At 41.5% G+C, this 16309-nt stretch overlaps 2 protein-coding genes across 4 annotated transcripts in view; both read left to right on the top strand.

Annotated features, from left to right (window-relative positions):
- The window catches only part of dock1 (dedicator of cytokinesis 1), a 137989-nt gene extending 130259 nt beyond the window's left edge, over nt 1-7730 (top strand). Inside the window, exons 47-52 of one of the 3 annotated variants that reach the window (XM_087784232.1) lie at nt 1195-1332; nt 3087-3229; nt 3300-3498; nt 4434-4611; nt 5769-5932; nt 7254-7730. In XM_087784232.1, the coding sequence (XP_087640358.1) occupies nt 1195-1332; nt 3087-3229; nt 3300-3498; nt 4434-4611; nt 5769-5932; nt 7254-7346 (915 nt within the window). In that variant the 3' untranslated portion in view covers nt 7347-7730. Of the gene's footprint in view, nt 1-1194; nt 1333-3086; nt 3230-3299; nt 3499-4433; nt 4612-5768; nt 5933-7250 lie in introns of all 3 variants that reach the window. The other 2 variants (XM_087784231.1, XM_087784233.1) reach the window with 2 other exon arrangements.
- A 6423-nt stretch (nt 7731-14153) lies between these two features.
- On the top strand, nt 14154-15299 carry foxi1 (forkhead box i1). The gene is made up of 2 exons (XM_087784241.1): nt 14154-14727; nt 14812-15299. Exons 1-2 carry the CDS (start codon nt 14154-14156, stop codon nt 15297-15299), a joined length of 1062 nt encoding a protein of 353 aa, XP_087640367.1.
- Nucleotides 15300-16309: the final 1010 nt, after the last annotated feature.

The raw sequence follows: 16309 nt of genomic DNA, 5'->3' as shown, positions 1-16309 counted from the left end.
TATAACCTTTGGACATATGTGACATGTTTTGGCTGATTTTATTCCATTATTTTTGGATGCAGATTATTTTGACACTCGTTTTTACCATCATTTATCAAAAGAAATGGTTCTGAAATGGTCTTAATATCCAGATACTATTAAGAAAAATACATTTAAATTTAAAAAGTACCAATTTCCTTATATCTTTCATCTTATGGAAGTGAAAATAGCCTTTTAAAATTAGGTTTATTATTTCAGAAGGTCTAAATTCAGATATTTAATTTAAAATAAATGTGAGAAGAGTAATTAAAGAATTTGTTAAATGAATGGGTTTATTTACTTATCTCTTATTGTTTGTAATAATTCATTTTAATCTCAATATCTTAAGTACACCAACAGATACAAGTACAACAACATAACGTTTTATACGCTTAGGGGTCAACCATGGGTGAGAAATTCAGTGGTAAAAAAGAGGAAGAGTAGAAACTTCTATCATGTTTTGTAGTGGATGACTCAGTTAATAATAAAAGTTAAGAATCCTGAATCAATCCTAAACCTTGATAAAGGCTGATCAGGAGGTTTGATCCCCTACATAATGTTTGCAAAAATGAATGATACATTTAGGTTTTTTCCATTTTTCTTGAGGATTTTTTATATATATATATATATATATATATATATATATATATATATATATATATATTATTCTAATGTCTTAGCCTGAATGATCAACTACACATTCGTCCCCTTTTTTTCATATATTCATTTTATTCGATCCATTTTCTTGTGATCATAGTATACTATTATTCTATAAACGTATTATTTTCCCTCAGATTATAGCAGCAATTTAAGTTAATTCTGTCCTTTGATCCAATGAGATGAATGTATTTATTTACTTTTATGCTACAAGATAAATAAGTCACTCTTTGACTTCCACTAAATGTTCCCTCTGAGCTGTGCTCTTCATTCTCGGGGCTCTCAGGGTGTGAACCTGGCAGCTTCGTTTGGAAAAAAAAGGTTTTGACAAAGTTTCCAGGTACAGCGTTTCATTCTCTCTCTGCTGAGTCAGCTCCGATAAGCCAGCGGAGTTGAAAGGTGTAATTGGATGGATTGCTACTGTTGGCACCAATCGCGGGATATGGAGATGGATGAGGATCTGGCCCGACGCCAGCGCTTCTTCTGCGGTGGAGTCGCTCATGGCGTCTTTTCTTTCAGATCCCACATCTGGCCGAAGGCGTTCGCATCCACGGTGAGAAAGTAACCGAAGCTCTGAGGCCGTTCCACGACCGACTGGAGGCGTGTTTCAGGCAGCTGAGGGAGAAGGTGGAGAAGCAGTACGGCGTCAAGACTCTGGTACGTGTGTGTGTGTTTATTGTTGTACATGTATTAACTCTTGTGTGTATCTGTGGATTACTGTATGTGTGTTAACTGTTGGGTTTTTGTCACTGGAACGTGTTTGTGTGTATTATTGTATATGTGTTAACTGTTGTGTGTTTGTCATTGGCATGTGTGTATGAGAGACGTTTGTGTGTGTATTTGTGTATTATTGTACGCGTGTTAACTGTTGTGTGTTTGTCATTGGCATGTGTGTATGAGAGACGATGGGGGGGTTTGTGTGTTATTTTACTTGTGTTAACTGTTGTGTGTTTATCATTGGCATGTGTTTATGACAGATGTTTGTGTATGTTTGTGTTTTATTGTATGTGTGTTAACTGTTGTGTGTTTGTCATTGTCATGTGTGTATGAGAGACGTTTTTGTGTTTTATTGTAGGTTTGTTAACTGTTGTGTGTTTGTCATTGGCATGTGTGTATGAGAGATATTTGTGTATGTGTGTTAACTGTTGTGTGTTTGTAATTGGCATGTGTGTATGGGAGACGTTTGTGTGTATTTGTGCATTATTGTACGTCTGTTAAGTGTTGTGTGTTTGTCATTGGCATGTGTGTATGAGAGACGTTGTGTGTATGTTTGTGTATTATTGTACGTTTTTTAACTGTTGTGTGTTTGTCATTGGCATGTGTGTATGAGAGACGTTTGTGTGTTTGTGTGTTATTGTACGTTTGTTAACTGTTATGTGTTTGTCATTGGCATGTGTGTATAAGATATTTTTGTGTGTTTGTGTGTTATTTTAAGTGTGTTAACTTATGTGTGTCATTGGCATGTGTGTATGAGAGACGTTTGTGTATTATTGTAAGTGCGTTAACTGTTCTGTTTTTATCTCTGGCATGTGTGTATAAGGGGTTCTGTATGTGTGTGTATGTATGTCCATAGAGAAGTTAAGTTTTTTGTGTGTGTATTACTATACCTTTGTTTGTTATTGTGTGTTTGAGATGTTCTGCCTCTGTGTGTTTCTGCACATGTGTTAACTATTGTGAGTTTAACTTACCTTCCTTGACAGTGTCACCACGATCAATAAATGAACTATGAATTATATTCAACTCTTTCTTCAAGAGACCTTTGAACGGACCTTTTTAAATGTAGTTGACATCATTGATTTAATGTTACCTGAAATCCTTCTTTTGAGCAAGACGGTTGAGAATAAAGACTCCACTGAATGTACAGTATTGTCCTCTTTATTACTATTGTTGAATGTAAGTAAGTAAGTAATAGTCGTTTGTAAATCGTCTTTCTAGACCAGGGTCACAAAACGAGAAGACACGAACGCATGGATTATAAGCTCCAGATCGTGTTGTGACATCATCTAAATTTAGAGATTTTTCTCAGTTGAAGGAAACCGTTTCTGGATTTTCTGCATTGTTGAACTAGAGACATGTCTTTGTCAAATAAAACACCCAGGTTTCTCAGGCTCAGTTTGACAGACTGACCTAAGTCACCCAATGATGTCTTCCTGATCTCTTACACTGACCTTTACCTAAGATGAAGTTTCTCAGTCAGTCAAACAAGACAAGTTAATCACGCTGTGATCATCGGTGCAACCTTCAACAGCACGGAGGCTCAAAAACTGTCCTGTAAAGTCAGTGTTGGTCCTGTTTTATCCCCTGGTGCTCAGACCAGGTTCAGTGTCGTGTGCTGTTGACAATAAAACATGTCAACGTAAAAGACATTTTAGCAGAAATAATGAACTTCTTTATTATTCATTCTGTCTCAGCCAACAGCAGATGAGCGGAGAGGATCTCGTCCTCACTCCATGGTCCGCTCCTTCACCATGCCTTCTTCCCAGCGCCCCCTGTCTGTGGCATCAGTCACCTCCATCTCCTCAGACAACTCCCCGTCCCGGCCCGGCTCAGACGGGTAAATAAAAAAAAAAGCATGTTTGGGTCACGAGATTAATTTGTGATTGTAATACTTATGGATTTTCCAGCTTCACCCTGGAGCCACTCCTGCCTAAGAAGCTTCACACTAAGTCCCAGGACAAGCTGGACCGGGAAGAGTCTGAGAAGGAGCGAAAGGAGAGGAAGAAGGAGAAGAGGAACAGTAAACACCAGGAGAGCTTCGACAAGGAGCTCAAGACCACTGAGATCCAGATGCAGCCCGCTGAGGCCGTCATTCTCTCTGAAACGGTATTTAAGAAATGTGTATATATATATATATACATGTATGTATGTATATATATAAAAATCTCCTATATACACAAAACTTCAAATAGCCTTGTTTTTTTTATATATTTTGCATATTAGTTGTCATTAATATTCTTATTTTTTGAATGTGTTTATTAAAAAAAAGAAAATACAGTAAATATATCCCTATTTAACATTATTTAAATTTTATATTTAATGTTTATTCCATCATTTTGACTTTCTGCTGCCAAAGGTTTAGAGACGCTTCGCTGAATTTCACTCTATTTATATTTTTCAAGATATTAATTGAAGTGAATATAATTCAGACCAAATCCAGCAGTTAAATAAATATTACCTTGGAAAACACACTATTAAAAAATATCATTAAGATAATGGTTGTTAACTAGGACAAATTTAAAAACTGTATCTCCTAATGTATTTTTAATGATGTCATGCAAATGCTAGAATAAAAAAGTAAATATGAAGAATTCAGTTTTATTATAACGACGGACGTGACTAAAAAGGTAAATAACGAATACAAAGCACATTGAAGTACAGTGTAGAAATAATAGTGATACTCTGGTTAAACTCTAGCAGCAGCCAAAGAAAATCCTTCTCATTGTCTGCCTCAGTCAGCTGCTGGTGGCTCAGCGGGGGGTCCTCTGCCCTGGAGAGACTAGCACTAGCATGCATAGGCGGGCCCCGGGGCCGCAGTGGTGCCGTCTGGGTCCTGATAGAAGTCTGCTGCTCCAGGGCTCCAGATCTCTGCTGCTCGCTCAGCTGAGCTGCTCTCCAGTCTCTCAGCAGCAGCTGAAACATTGTGATGGTGGATGAAGAGCATCAGTCTGATGGGTTTTATCAGAACAAACTGACTCAAATATTAGCTTCAACCTCTAATGAGATGTTTGTCTTTAAACCTCGTCTTGTGTGTCCAACAGATCAGTCCACTGCGACCTCAGAGGCCGAGGAGTCAGGTCGTGAGTCAAATCTGTGGAGACCGCCGTCTGTCCGTGTCCCCCGGACCCCCCCACCCCCCCAACAACTCCTCCACCTCCTCCCCGGGACCACCGCCCATCACCCCCAGAAGCAAACTCTCCTTCAGCCCCTACTCTTCCAGTGAGTCCACTTGATGTTCACACCAATATGACGCTGTAGCAACATTTAGCTTCCATTACATGAACAGTTTAAGCTCTGCTGGGTCACCTCATCTGAACATACGTCTACTGAACACATCACAAGCTGCTTTTTTTATTTTTAGATCTACTTTCACGTCATAAAAGATCCATATTGTCGCTACATGGCTGCCAGCCAAACACTGAAGCTGCATCCGAGTGTGGTGTTGCCAGCGAGTGATTGATTTTAACTACTATGTTATTGTTTCTGTGGATGTGATGGTGGCTTGAGAGCTGAACTGGCATCATTTCAACGATGCCACAGGAAGGCATTTCAACGACGGCAATATATCCGTTTCCACTTTTAAGTTGCTACCAAATGTGGAGGTAGCTGGTTAGTTTCAGGTTAAATTATTCAATAGTTGAATGGTGTATGTTCGCAATACAAAAATTAAATAAACAAAGCAAGCAAAAACATTTCTATTAGCCTCTAATAAATACATGTATTTACTTACTCAGCTTTTAAGAGAAAAATCATCACAAAAAAAAACTTTTTTCTGCAACATCCAACAATTTCCTCCGATCTGCGTTTTCTCATTAATTATTGAAATTCATAATCTTAACGTTCTCTGGAAAGACGCCTCTTGAGCGACATGTTATTATTGAATGTTAAAAATACCCGTTGGCCACTAAAAGTATCTCTGCGGGCCTGATACTGGGGCCTGGCTTGTTTATGTGAATATATTATTAATTAAATTATGAATTAAATATTATATTTATATAAACAGTTTATGCAAAAACATCTCATACTATAAGCGTTTCAGTTTGTCCATGTAAATATTTTAAGAACGATAAAGTTGGATCGGATCATTTGTGTTTACGACATTTTACGAAATCAACTTGTTTCAATCGAAGAAAGGATTTAAGTCTTATTTACTGATGACATTTTGTGGGTTTATGAAGGGAAAAGTATCTAAGAGTAGTAGTAGATTTTAGCAGATACTGCAAAATGAACCTGGTCTCATAAGGATCATGTAGAAATGATTATATTGTGTCAATGTTTTATTTATATTTTGTCTTACTTTATGACAAATTTGGATGATTTTATTGAGACTTTTGGATGTGCTTCCCATGTGACATACTCTTTATATTGTCGTCAAGCTCATGAGCGCCCCCCTCCCTCAGGTCTGGAACTGAACGGGATGGGCCTCCCGGACAAGGGCGAGACTCCTCCTCCGCTGCCCGTCAAAGGCATCACGGCAGACTACGGCAACCTGTCAGAGTACCAGGACCTGGCGGCCCCCTGCACCCCCCCTCATCACAGGGTAGGTGGATCAATTAGCGCCCAAGTAGCTCGTTAGCCACGTGGGGGGCGGAGGTGACACGGCATCGACGTGCAGAGAGCGCCCCCTGCCCTGTCACCCCCCCGGCTGCTAATGCGCTCGCGTTGGTGTGCGTTTTACACTCCAGACTGATGAAGCGATACGTGTCACGGCGTGGACCGGGTTAGTGGCAGAGGCCTGTCCCCCCCTCAGCGTTATTTATCCGCCCCCTCCTCCCATGATGGATGGGCTGATTACTTTACCTCTCACATCCATCAGCTGCTCTCCTGCTGTTAATCAGCTGTCCTGCATCCACACCCGTCCTCTCCGGCCGCTAACTCTTCTTATTTATCCACTGTCACGCTCTCTGGAGGCGCAGATGTTGGGTGGTCTCCTCTTATACAGTCGTGGAGGTCCCTGGATCTCTGGAGAACACACAGGAGCAGCATTAGTTTGTTGCTGGAGACTCAGAGTAGAGCAGGAGCTTCGAGGAGTCAATCTCCTGTAAATAATGATCAATGATCTTTACTTCCTTTACAATTCTACATTAATAAAAACAGTCGTGGAGAATCAGAGAAGCTCAGAATGATGCCTTCAGGTTCTGTTGAAACTATTGATTTTTTATTTCATATTTAATCCTGAAAGTCACATTTCTCATTTACTTTTTCTGTATCTTTTAGTAGAAAGTTGTTTCAAATCGCTTCTAATAAAGTGACTTTAATTTAATAATTCTGCAATTTAGGTTCGTATTAACATAATTAAGAAAACAGTTTTTTATTCACTTTTTGTGTACGTAAAAAGGTGTTTATGTTGTCATTAAAAATGTAGTTTATCAACGGACAAGCTGTAGTAGTTACATTTCCTACACGGCCACATTATATAGGGTGAGTGTTTTGAGAATGTTGTGTAATTACACCATGACATGAAAAACTACATTTGTGTTTATCATTTCATTTTGTATACATTTTATTTAGTTATACATGACTTGTAAAAAAAACACCTAAATGTTTAAGTTACTGTTAAACCAAGTTATATTTATTATTAAATAGTAATAAAAAAAAATCAGAAAATTCCAAAATCTAATTGTAAGTTAACTAGTTTTACTCTGACCTGCACAAATACAGTCAAGTGTCCTCACATGGCCCTCAAGCTGTACTTTTATTTGGTCAGAATTATGACTTTACACAAGAGTCTTTCTGAGAGATTTTTGTTCCGGTTGAGAGCAAAGACAGGGAACATTAGTGAAACCGTTATAAGTGATTGGCTTCATATATGTTGAGCAACACAAGCTAAATGTATTTTTATTTCTTGTATTCTCCAGCAGATTCCGCCTCCTTTACCGAGCAAGACTCCGCCTCCACCGCCGCCCAAGACCAACAGGAAACAGGCCTCCATCGACTCGGGAATTGTACAGTGAAGCAGTGACGGACCAAACCAACAACTGTTTTCCCGGCTCCAAACTAAAGTGGTGTGTTTTGACATTCCTCTCCTCCTCGGCCAGCTAGACCGGTTGTTTACCTCACACCGCTCCAGAACCCAGTGTCAGCTTTTTAACTCCCGCTCCGGCGGCTGAAGTCGGACCAGCTACAGAACCTTCCTTATATTCCCACTGTGTACAGAGGTTTGTATATATGATTTTATTGTATTGAGGCTTTTGTATTGACTGTTAACTTTAGCTGGTATGAAAAAAATGTTTTTTGGGTTTTCAAGACGATTGGATTGAACATTAAAAACTAACTTTGGATTTGAAACAATGTCCCAAATTCACTACTGACCCCATTCTGAATAAAACATTGGAATGTTTGTGTTTTTAAAATAAGACCTCAGCTTCGTTGTGTGTCCGAGCGGCTCGCCACCAAACATGATGGACGGCTGTCACTGCGTGTCGTTACATCAGCGCTGCCTGGTCATTACCGGCACGGCGTGCAACATAATGACCAGCATCCCGCTAATGCGAGGCTGTTTACGTAATGTGTTGCTAGCATAGTCGTCGCTTTTCTACACGCGTGTGGATCGATGCCCACGTTTGGAGAAACACAATTTACGAGCTCACATGCAGGACTCGATGGAAATGCTTTACATTTGCTGATGTGATGCAGGTAAGTGGATGGTTTTTGTTAATGTGTCGGAGAATAAATATACTTTACACACTGGGAATTTAAATGTTAGATCCTGATTCATTTATCGTATTCTGATTGAATCGTGATCATGTGATCGTTAAAACTGATAGACGTTAATGACTAATGCTTCTTGGCTTGTTGTCACACCAGTCGTATAGTAAAATGTTTGATTCACCCTTTTATTCCACTACTAAACACGCTTTAACAATCCTGTTTTGTTGTTGTTTTACTGCCGTGTTACCCATGTTCAGGAAACTCCATCAAAAACTTTAAATGTGATTTTTGCTATTTTAAACAAGTATAACATGTGTTTCTAGGATGTGACAACAGTATTTATACACAGTAGATGCCACTATAATAATTTCATAAGTATATCATGTTGTGATCATTTTCATCTTAATGAAATTTGCACATCAAACCAGGTGATGCTGCATTAATTTGAACTTTGAGTTTTTCCATCATATACAAATGTTATGTTGTATATAGTTAGCTCATTAAAAAGTAATAAGCTTTAAATTAAAATATATACACAAGTTGTGTTATCTTGACCTTTAAAGTATATATTTGATTAAGTATTGTTTTGATTGTTTAAGCGCTTTGTGACCCTGGTCTGGAAAAGCGCTCTATAAATCTAATTTACTTACTTACTTATTTACTCATTGTCAGTCACCAAAGTTACTTTTGATTGTAGTAAAGTTAAAATAAGTTGATTAACGAAGTATTATTTGAAGTTAAGCAGGAAACTAACTTTATATGTTCATCAGACTTAGCAGTATTTAATGAACTGTGGGACAAACTAAGTAGACCAAGATAGGAGCCCTGTGGAACACCGCAGTAGAAGGTAAGTTTTTCACTCGGATGATGTTTGGTCAACCTGAACATCAAACGGATACAAACCTCTGGATAAGATCAAGCTTGTTATCAGTGGTCCTTCCATCATCGTTGCTCTCCGTGAACCTCGTGGTTTCCTGTCATTGCGCTTCAGAATCGAGGCTCACAGAAACGAGCTGGTGTCTTCCTCGGGCTTTTATTCCTCTTTCATTGAGCTGCCACCGTGAGTAGGTGTCCGCGGGGGAGAGACGCTCAAACACAAGCATCCCTTTAAAACCGTGTCCTTGTTATTAACAACCGTCTTCATTGGTGTCGCTCGTCTCCTCGTCCTAACAAGATCTGCTGCTTTGCTACGTTTCTTGTGTGTTTGTGTTTGTGTAGCTGCTGCCAACGTTTCTTCTTCTGTCTTCTAAACATCAGCTGTGATAAAAAAGCGTTGACTTTGAGATGCGGAACATGTTCTGACAAGACTTGAATACTTTTCTTTAGCTGGGAATTGACACCTTTGTTAGTCACTTAAAAAAGAAAGAAACTTTTGTTTTCTCAATCCAAGAGTTGTGGGAGGAAATCAAGAGTACTGAAAAATACTGTTAGCTAAGAAGCTAAATGTTTGTATTCTGAGATCAATGTCTAAGATCTCTTGAGTTTATATTTGAGTATTTGTTTAGTATTATTCATCAAATATCCTCTTAGTTCAACATGATTGCTGAGTGCGGTCGTCGAGGCAAACTAATGTAGTGGTTTAGCCTGGTTTTATGGATCATCACGACACAGAGACCGCTCTAGTAAAAAGGTAGTAATGACCTGCTACTGGCCTTGGATCAGTGTTTCAGTACATAAGTAAGTAATTGATGTTTGTAGTACTTGTTCTTCTAGACCTCAGTGCTGCATTTGACACTGTTGACACCAGATTATTTTACAAAGACTAGAAAACCAAATGGGTAAAGATCTGCTCTGGTGTCCCACAAGGTTCTGTTCTTGGTCCACTCTTATTCACAATCTATATAACTTGATCAGAAGACACTCTTTTAAACTGTCACTGTTATGCTGATGACACTCAACTCTACTTATCAATGAAGCCAGATGAAAGAAATCAACTAACACAACTACAGTCCTGTATCACACATATCAAGACCTGGATGACCAAAAACTTCCTTTTACTCTGACAAAACTGAGGTTCTACCAGTTGGTCCACAACATCTCAGACAATTGTTAACTAATGATCTAGCTTTATAAAATGGACTCAACAACTTGTTATATTTATAATCGATAGAAATATGATATTAGGCAATTTATTTCACTTTGATTGGTTGATTTTTAGACATGCCCAAATGAATATTCAAAGTAAAGGTTTTTTTTTAACTCCAAACATCCATAGTTAACGTCGAATTTCTTGAGGGCTTCATAAATACAGTCAAGGGGCTGCATGTGGCCCCCGGCCCACGCTTCTGCCCAGGTGTGTATTACCTCATGGCAACATAAACAGGTTCATACATGCATTAGGACGCTTGCATTCACAGTCCCTGGTGTGTCGAGGTGAATACAAGGTTGCTTACAGGAGCGACGTGACCTTCAGTCCGGCACCAGCTTCTGTCCAGATGATGAATCACTCTCGCCGGAGAAGGAGATGAAGCAGGAAATATTCAAGAAGACTAGTTTGAACATCTTCCACGACGTTCTCTTCGTCGTCCTCCTCGCTCCAGTCGCTCCAGATGCGCTTGAATCCGCGGCCTGCTATCGTGACCTTTGACCCGCCATGGCGTGTGCGTTTGATGGAGCGAACCAATGAATGGAGAGAAATAAATGGCCGCCAACGTAACGACCAATAACGAGCTCTGATCAATACCCAGCAACGCTTTCAACAGCACCAGAGCCGTGAGCGAGGAGGGAGTGTCGGCGTTCGTTAAGAGATACGTGGGTCACATCAAAGGCGACCTCAGGCCGGACTGACGTTGATCTGATGTATCGAGACCAGATGGAGACGACGGCGACGGTTGAAGACCATCTCTGGGTCTTTACCTTGAAGAGAAGGAAAAAAATACTTGGTCTGGATCAAAGAAAGGATGCGGATCCACGTCGTCCGCCAGAGACCTGGAGCGAAGCCTCCATCCTGCACGAAGAGGTCACCTTCCTGTGGACGCCTCACCGACGAGATCAGGACTTCTGAGATTATGGATTAGCGGTTGAAGATGAACGACATCACTAGAAAAAAAAAGCAGAAAATAATCAATAGCTTCTGTCACTCAAGATTGAAACATGCTTGGCTTTGATGTCCACGACTGAGTTTATGAACTTTCATCATGCAGATCCACAGGTGACCCGATGGTGACGTCATCATGCAGAGCAACAGGTGACCCGGTGGTGACGTCATCATCATCCAGCAGGGACTCCTGCATGCAGACTCATTATTCCAGGGAGAGATTTGTTTATTTATTTTCTTTCGAATGATCTGGAGCTGCTCTGAAGCGCTGGGCTTTCCCGGCCAGACCAGGAGATGCGTTGCTAGGGAACGCACATAGAAACCGTGGGAGGAAAAAAAAAGTGTTTTTCGAGAAGGAGGAAGAGTTCCCTGCTAGCTTGATCCACCAGACAGCAGATGGAGTCAGACTCTCCCCTCCTTTTAATCCCCCTCTTCTTTTTTTTTTACAGCACGACCCAGAGAGTGATGGGCCAAGTACCCGGATGACACGCTCTAAAGTTGATTTATAAGATTTTTAAAATGTCAAAAAGTAATTATAACTCTCTTATCTGACATTATCTTCCACTTCATTCTCTCTGACCTTTCCAGCTCTTTGTGGGTTTTCACAGAAACACTCGACAGTCGGTCCAGAGCCCCCCCATCCTCACGTGTCTGGAACTCACCGTGATGGAATCAATTACTAATCCTGTCGGCGCATGCGCATCTCTGCAGGGTTCTGATCGACGGGCGAGATTAAGGAGGAGGGCGCATGTTGGACCAATGCTGCCCTCTTCTGGACAACTTTGAATGTGCAGCCTGCGTACTACAGATCGAAGGATGCGCTCAGGTCTGTTTTATTGTAACGTGATCTCCTCGTCGGAGGTATGCGCAGTCTTGGTGTAAACATGCTTTAGTGTAAAGTTAATTCAGGAGCATTGATACCCGCCATAGATTTATATATTGATAAGATCCTAAGATGACCTGAGGGTCCACTTTTTTTTCACCTCTCTGAGATGTGAGAACTTGGTTCAACTCCCTCATTGGCTGGACTCTCGTAGTCACGTGATCCGCAGGGCGTGGCCTTGAAGACTGAAGACCTGAGACCTCCAGAGTTCATTCGTGTTCACGCGCACCTCCTCACTGGACCTCAGAGTCCTGCACGACTTTTGAACTTCACCCACAGAGACAACATTTTAGATCTATGCGCTGTAGGTCTGAGGTCCATGGGTTCTGGTCTCTGGAGAACATGTTGGATGTTCATGCTTCAGAAACTGTTGACAGTTAGTCTTTAAAGAAGCAACTCATTTATTACCTGAAACTTTTGATTGATCGAACCATGTTTTCATCCGAGAGTGGAGTTCAAATAAAACGTGTCGCTTTATAATTTAATCATTTCATTTTAGACACAGTGAGTAGTTGACTTGCATCATGTTAAACCGCTTATTTGGGGTATTTTATTATTGTCGATATGTATCGCATTTTATCTTTCTTTTTTATTACGTTAACTGTCTTATTTTAAAAATGTATGATTAAAGCAAAATATTGGAGACGTAAAGAGAAAGCATCACAATATGGGTGAACTCTGTTCTCTCTGCATCACTTAACTAGTTGTTTTTTGTTGTTGTTGCGACAAAAAATACTTATTATAAAACCATTTAAAAGATGAGGGGAAAATAAATATGAACTTTAATAATGCAAAAGTGTTAATTAAAATTAAAGTAAGTTTTATTTTTATAGGTATGTTGAGTATAAGAAAATAATTTCAATTCTGTCTTAATTTAGTTTTTACACTCACCTAATCTAATGGATTTATGTGCAAACACGTGACATAATAAATTCAATTGAACTTGCAGATTTATTTTATTATTTTTTAAACTATTTTTTATTCAAACTATTTATTCTGCTTAAACTGGAATAAAACGTACAGAATAGATTTAGTTGTCACCAGGGCCGGGTCTAGACAGGCATGTATGAGGGGGCAGCCACAAATCTTGAGGGGGCATTGTGCTGTTACTTACTTACTTACATGTAAGTTTGAGGGGGCACAACATTTATTTGAGGGGGCCAGGCCCCCTCTTGCCCCTGCCTAGACCCGGCCCTGGTTGTCACGAATTGTGAACCCTGACTTTTGTTGATTTTAAAAGAAAATCCTTTTTTTTTTAGATAAAGTCTCGACCTGTAGCGTAAGATTTAATTTAATATGTATAAACATAATAATAATGTATAAGATTATTTAAATTATTTATGGCACACAAAGACGCTAAACATCTTTAAACATTTTCTGAGACTCCTGTGTTGTTCTCAGTGTTGTCTTGACCTTTAAAATATATACTTTATTGAATATTGTTTTGATTGTTTAAGCGCTTTGTGACCCTGGTCTGGAAAAGCGCTCTATATCTAAGTACTAAAATAAATGAATATTATATATATTTGATAGATTTATACCATTAATGACTTCTTTATTTGTTGTTTGTTTAATACATGTATTCGTTTATTCGTTTTCTTTAAGAGGTGGTTTGTCTGTCACTTGTCTTTCATAGAATTTTAGATAAATAAAAAAAAGTGAGTGAAGAGAGTGTTTGTATCGATGCCTCAATACTGTGTTCGTAAATATGAGCACAAGCCGCTTGTTGACTGAAAACATTTGGCTCTTGGTAAGTGTTTGTTGTAGTCGATTTAGAGGTTCGTGTTGTTCTCTCACACACTCATACACACACACACACACACACACACTCACACACTCTCACACACACACACTCACACACACACACACACTCTCACACACACTCGTCGGGGAACAAGTCTCAGCGTCTGCAGACTTCTCTGCTCAGATGTTTAATGCATGAGTCTCGTTAAGGGGGTGCAGAGATGGTATCGGGGGGTCATTGAGAGGCAGATTGTGCTCGACACTGAGCGGGTCAGGGGGGGCGCGGGGGGGCTGGAGGGCGGGGGGCGGCGGCCCAGAAGGACTCCTTCAATGGGCGCTACCTGCGCATAAATACTCCCTCCTCGCGGGTCCACCTCAGTCCTGAGGGAGACCACAAGGAGACCACAAGGAGACCACAAGGAGACCACAAGGACACCACCGAGGATTATGAACGCCTTCGGACACCCTCCGGCCCCGAGCCCGCACCAGACCCACATGGACATGTACTCCGACAGCTACGGCGTGTACCCGCAGAACCTGCACCACCAGAGACCCCCGCCTCACCCGTCCGGCTACAGCCTGGGCGAGTACCCCAGCCCGCCCTCCAACCCTTACCTGTGGCTCAACTCGGGCATCAGCTCGTCCTCGTACCTGTCGGGCGGCGGCGGCGGCGGGGGCGCGCCCGCGTACCTGCAGCCCGGGTACGGGTCCGGCCAGCGCCAGTACCTGCCCGCGCCCGGCGGCGGGTTCGGGTCCGCGGCGGACCTGGGCTGGCTGAGCCTCAGCAGCCAGCAGGAGCTCTTCAAGATGGTGCGACCCCCTTACTCGTACTCGGCGCTCATCGCCATGGCCATCACGCACGCGCAGGACAAGAAGCTGACCCTGAGTCAGATCTACCAGTACGTGGCGGACAACTTCCCCTTCTACAAGAGGAGCAAGGCGGGCTGGCAGAACTCCATCAGACACAACCTGTCACTCAACGACTGCTTCAAGAAGGTGGCGCGCGACGAGGACGACCCCGGTGAGTGACGTCACAGACCCCCCCCAAAACTCTTTATTTTTTTAAACTGCTCCTTGACTGACGTGGTTCTGTTCATTCCTCCAGGCAAAGGCAACTACTGGACTCTGGACCCGAACTGCGAGAAGATGTTCGACAACGGCAACTTCCGGCGGAAGCGGAAGAGGCGCGCGGACCTGAGCGCACCTGACGTCAAGGCCGAGGACGTGCAGCTGAAGATTTGCGACCCCTGTAGTTCCCCGCCGAGCCTGCAGGGGTCGCCCGCGTCCACGGAGCCCAAGTCGTCGCCGCTGCACGCGTCCGAGCTCAGCCCCTGCTTCAGCAGCTTCGTGTCCAGCGTCAGCGCGCTGATGGGCAGCACCGAGGGGTCAAGGGTCAGCGACAGGGACTTCGGCAGCGGGCACCTCGGGGAGGTCACGCCCTCCCTGACCTCCTCTGGACTGGGCAGCTACTCGCCCTCGCTGGTGGCGTCCCTGAGCCCGGACGCCCGGATGAACTACTACCCGCCCCTGCAGGGCCTGAACCACTTCAGCGTCAACAACCTCATCTACGGCCGCGAGGGCACCGAGGTGTGACGTCATCCACGCCCCCGGGGGGCGCCTGTACAGAAATTATTTTCATAAGATGTGAATGTGTGAAGAATTTTATTTAAAATGTTTTGAATAAAGGTCATTTATTGTACTTGCTGTCTCCCTGGTTCACTCTGGTCACCCACAATCCTTCACTTCGGCCCTTATAGTTCTCCCCAAAATAACTTAACTTAACAAGATATTTATCGACTGACAGCGTCTCTGATCATCTCTGTCACATTTGAGGTCACATTGGGCCTTAAATGAGATTTTAAATCATTTTCTATTTCAATACACTTTCTTCAAACATTTGTTCAAATCCATTTTTAGTTGCCAACATGTTTGATTGATTTAATGATGCCATTAGTTCTACACACACACATACACAAGGGAAACAAAATAGAAAGTATTGATACTTGAAATATATACTTTTTCCTTTATGAAAAAACATTTTTGTCAAATTTACCAACCTGTGGTCTTCTATGCTGTGGCTGTTTTTTTTTTTTTACTCAAACCCTTGCAGGAGCCAAGGCCAGACCATAAAAAAAAAAAGATTTTTGCAAAAACCAGCCTGTAACACATCATGAGGAACTTGTTAAGTTTGTATTTGAACTGCTAGCCAGTGGCTAAGCTAACAGGTATATTTATTTTTTTTCCGCAAAATCACCAATTAATAAAATACATTAATTTTATTCAAAGTGTTGTATCATAACGATGTTATCTCAAGACACTTTACAGTTTCTGTAAGACTTAATTGGAGAAAAGAAAAATAGATCCCAGCGAATCAACAATGAGTGAAGAAAAAACTTCCCTTTCATAGGCAGAAACCTGGAGCAGAACCAGACTCAGCGTTGACATTAGGCCGACCCAACATTATATCTCAACATTATGTCTAAAATGTAGTGGATTTTTGTCTTTGACGTGGCGGTAAACATGAATTCTGCTCAATTGTCAAAATCCTCTTTTTAATTCAACATGAAAATATTACATTTTTCTTCATGGAACACTTGCCAGTC

This window comes from Callionymus lyra, chromosome 2, assembly GCF_982586985.1.
Source record: "Callionymus lyra chromosome 2, fCalLyr1.hap1.1, whole genome shotgun sequence".
NCBI lineage: Eukaryota > Metazoa > Chordata > Actinopteri > Syngnathiformes > Callionymidae > Callionymus > Callionymus lyra.
Note: the sequence above shows the minus strand (reverse complement) of the source record. Positions and strands in the feature narration are given on the sequence as shown.

What these genes read in the sequence shown, in the direction of transcription:
- foxi1 (XM_087784241.1), top strand. Translation starts at nt 14,154, where the DNA reads ATGAACGCCTTCGGACACCCTCCGGCCCCGAGCCCGCACCAGACCCAC. An exon ending in GCGCGACGAGGACGACCCCG is followed by an intron (nt 14,728 to 14,811) that starts GTGAGTGACGTC and finishes TCATTCCTCCAG; the next exon opens with GCAAAGGCAACTACTGGACT.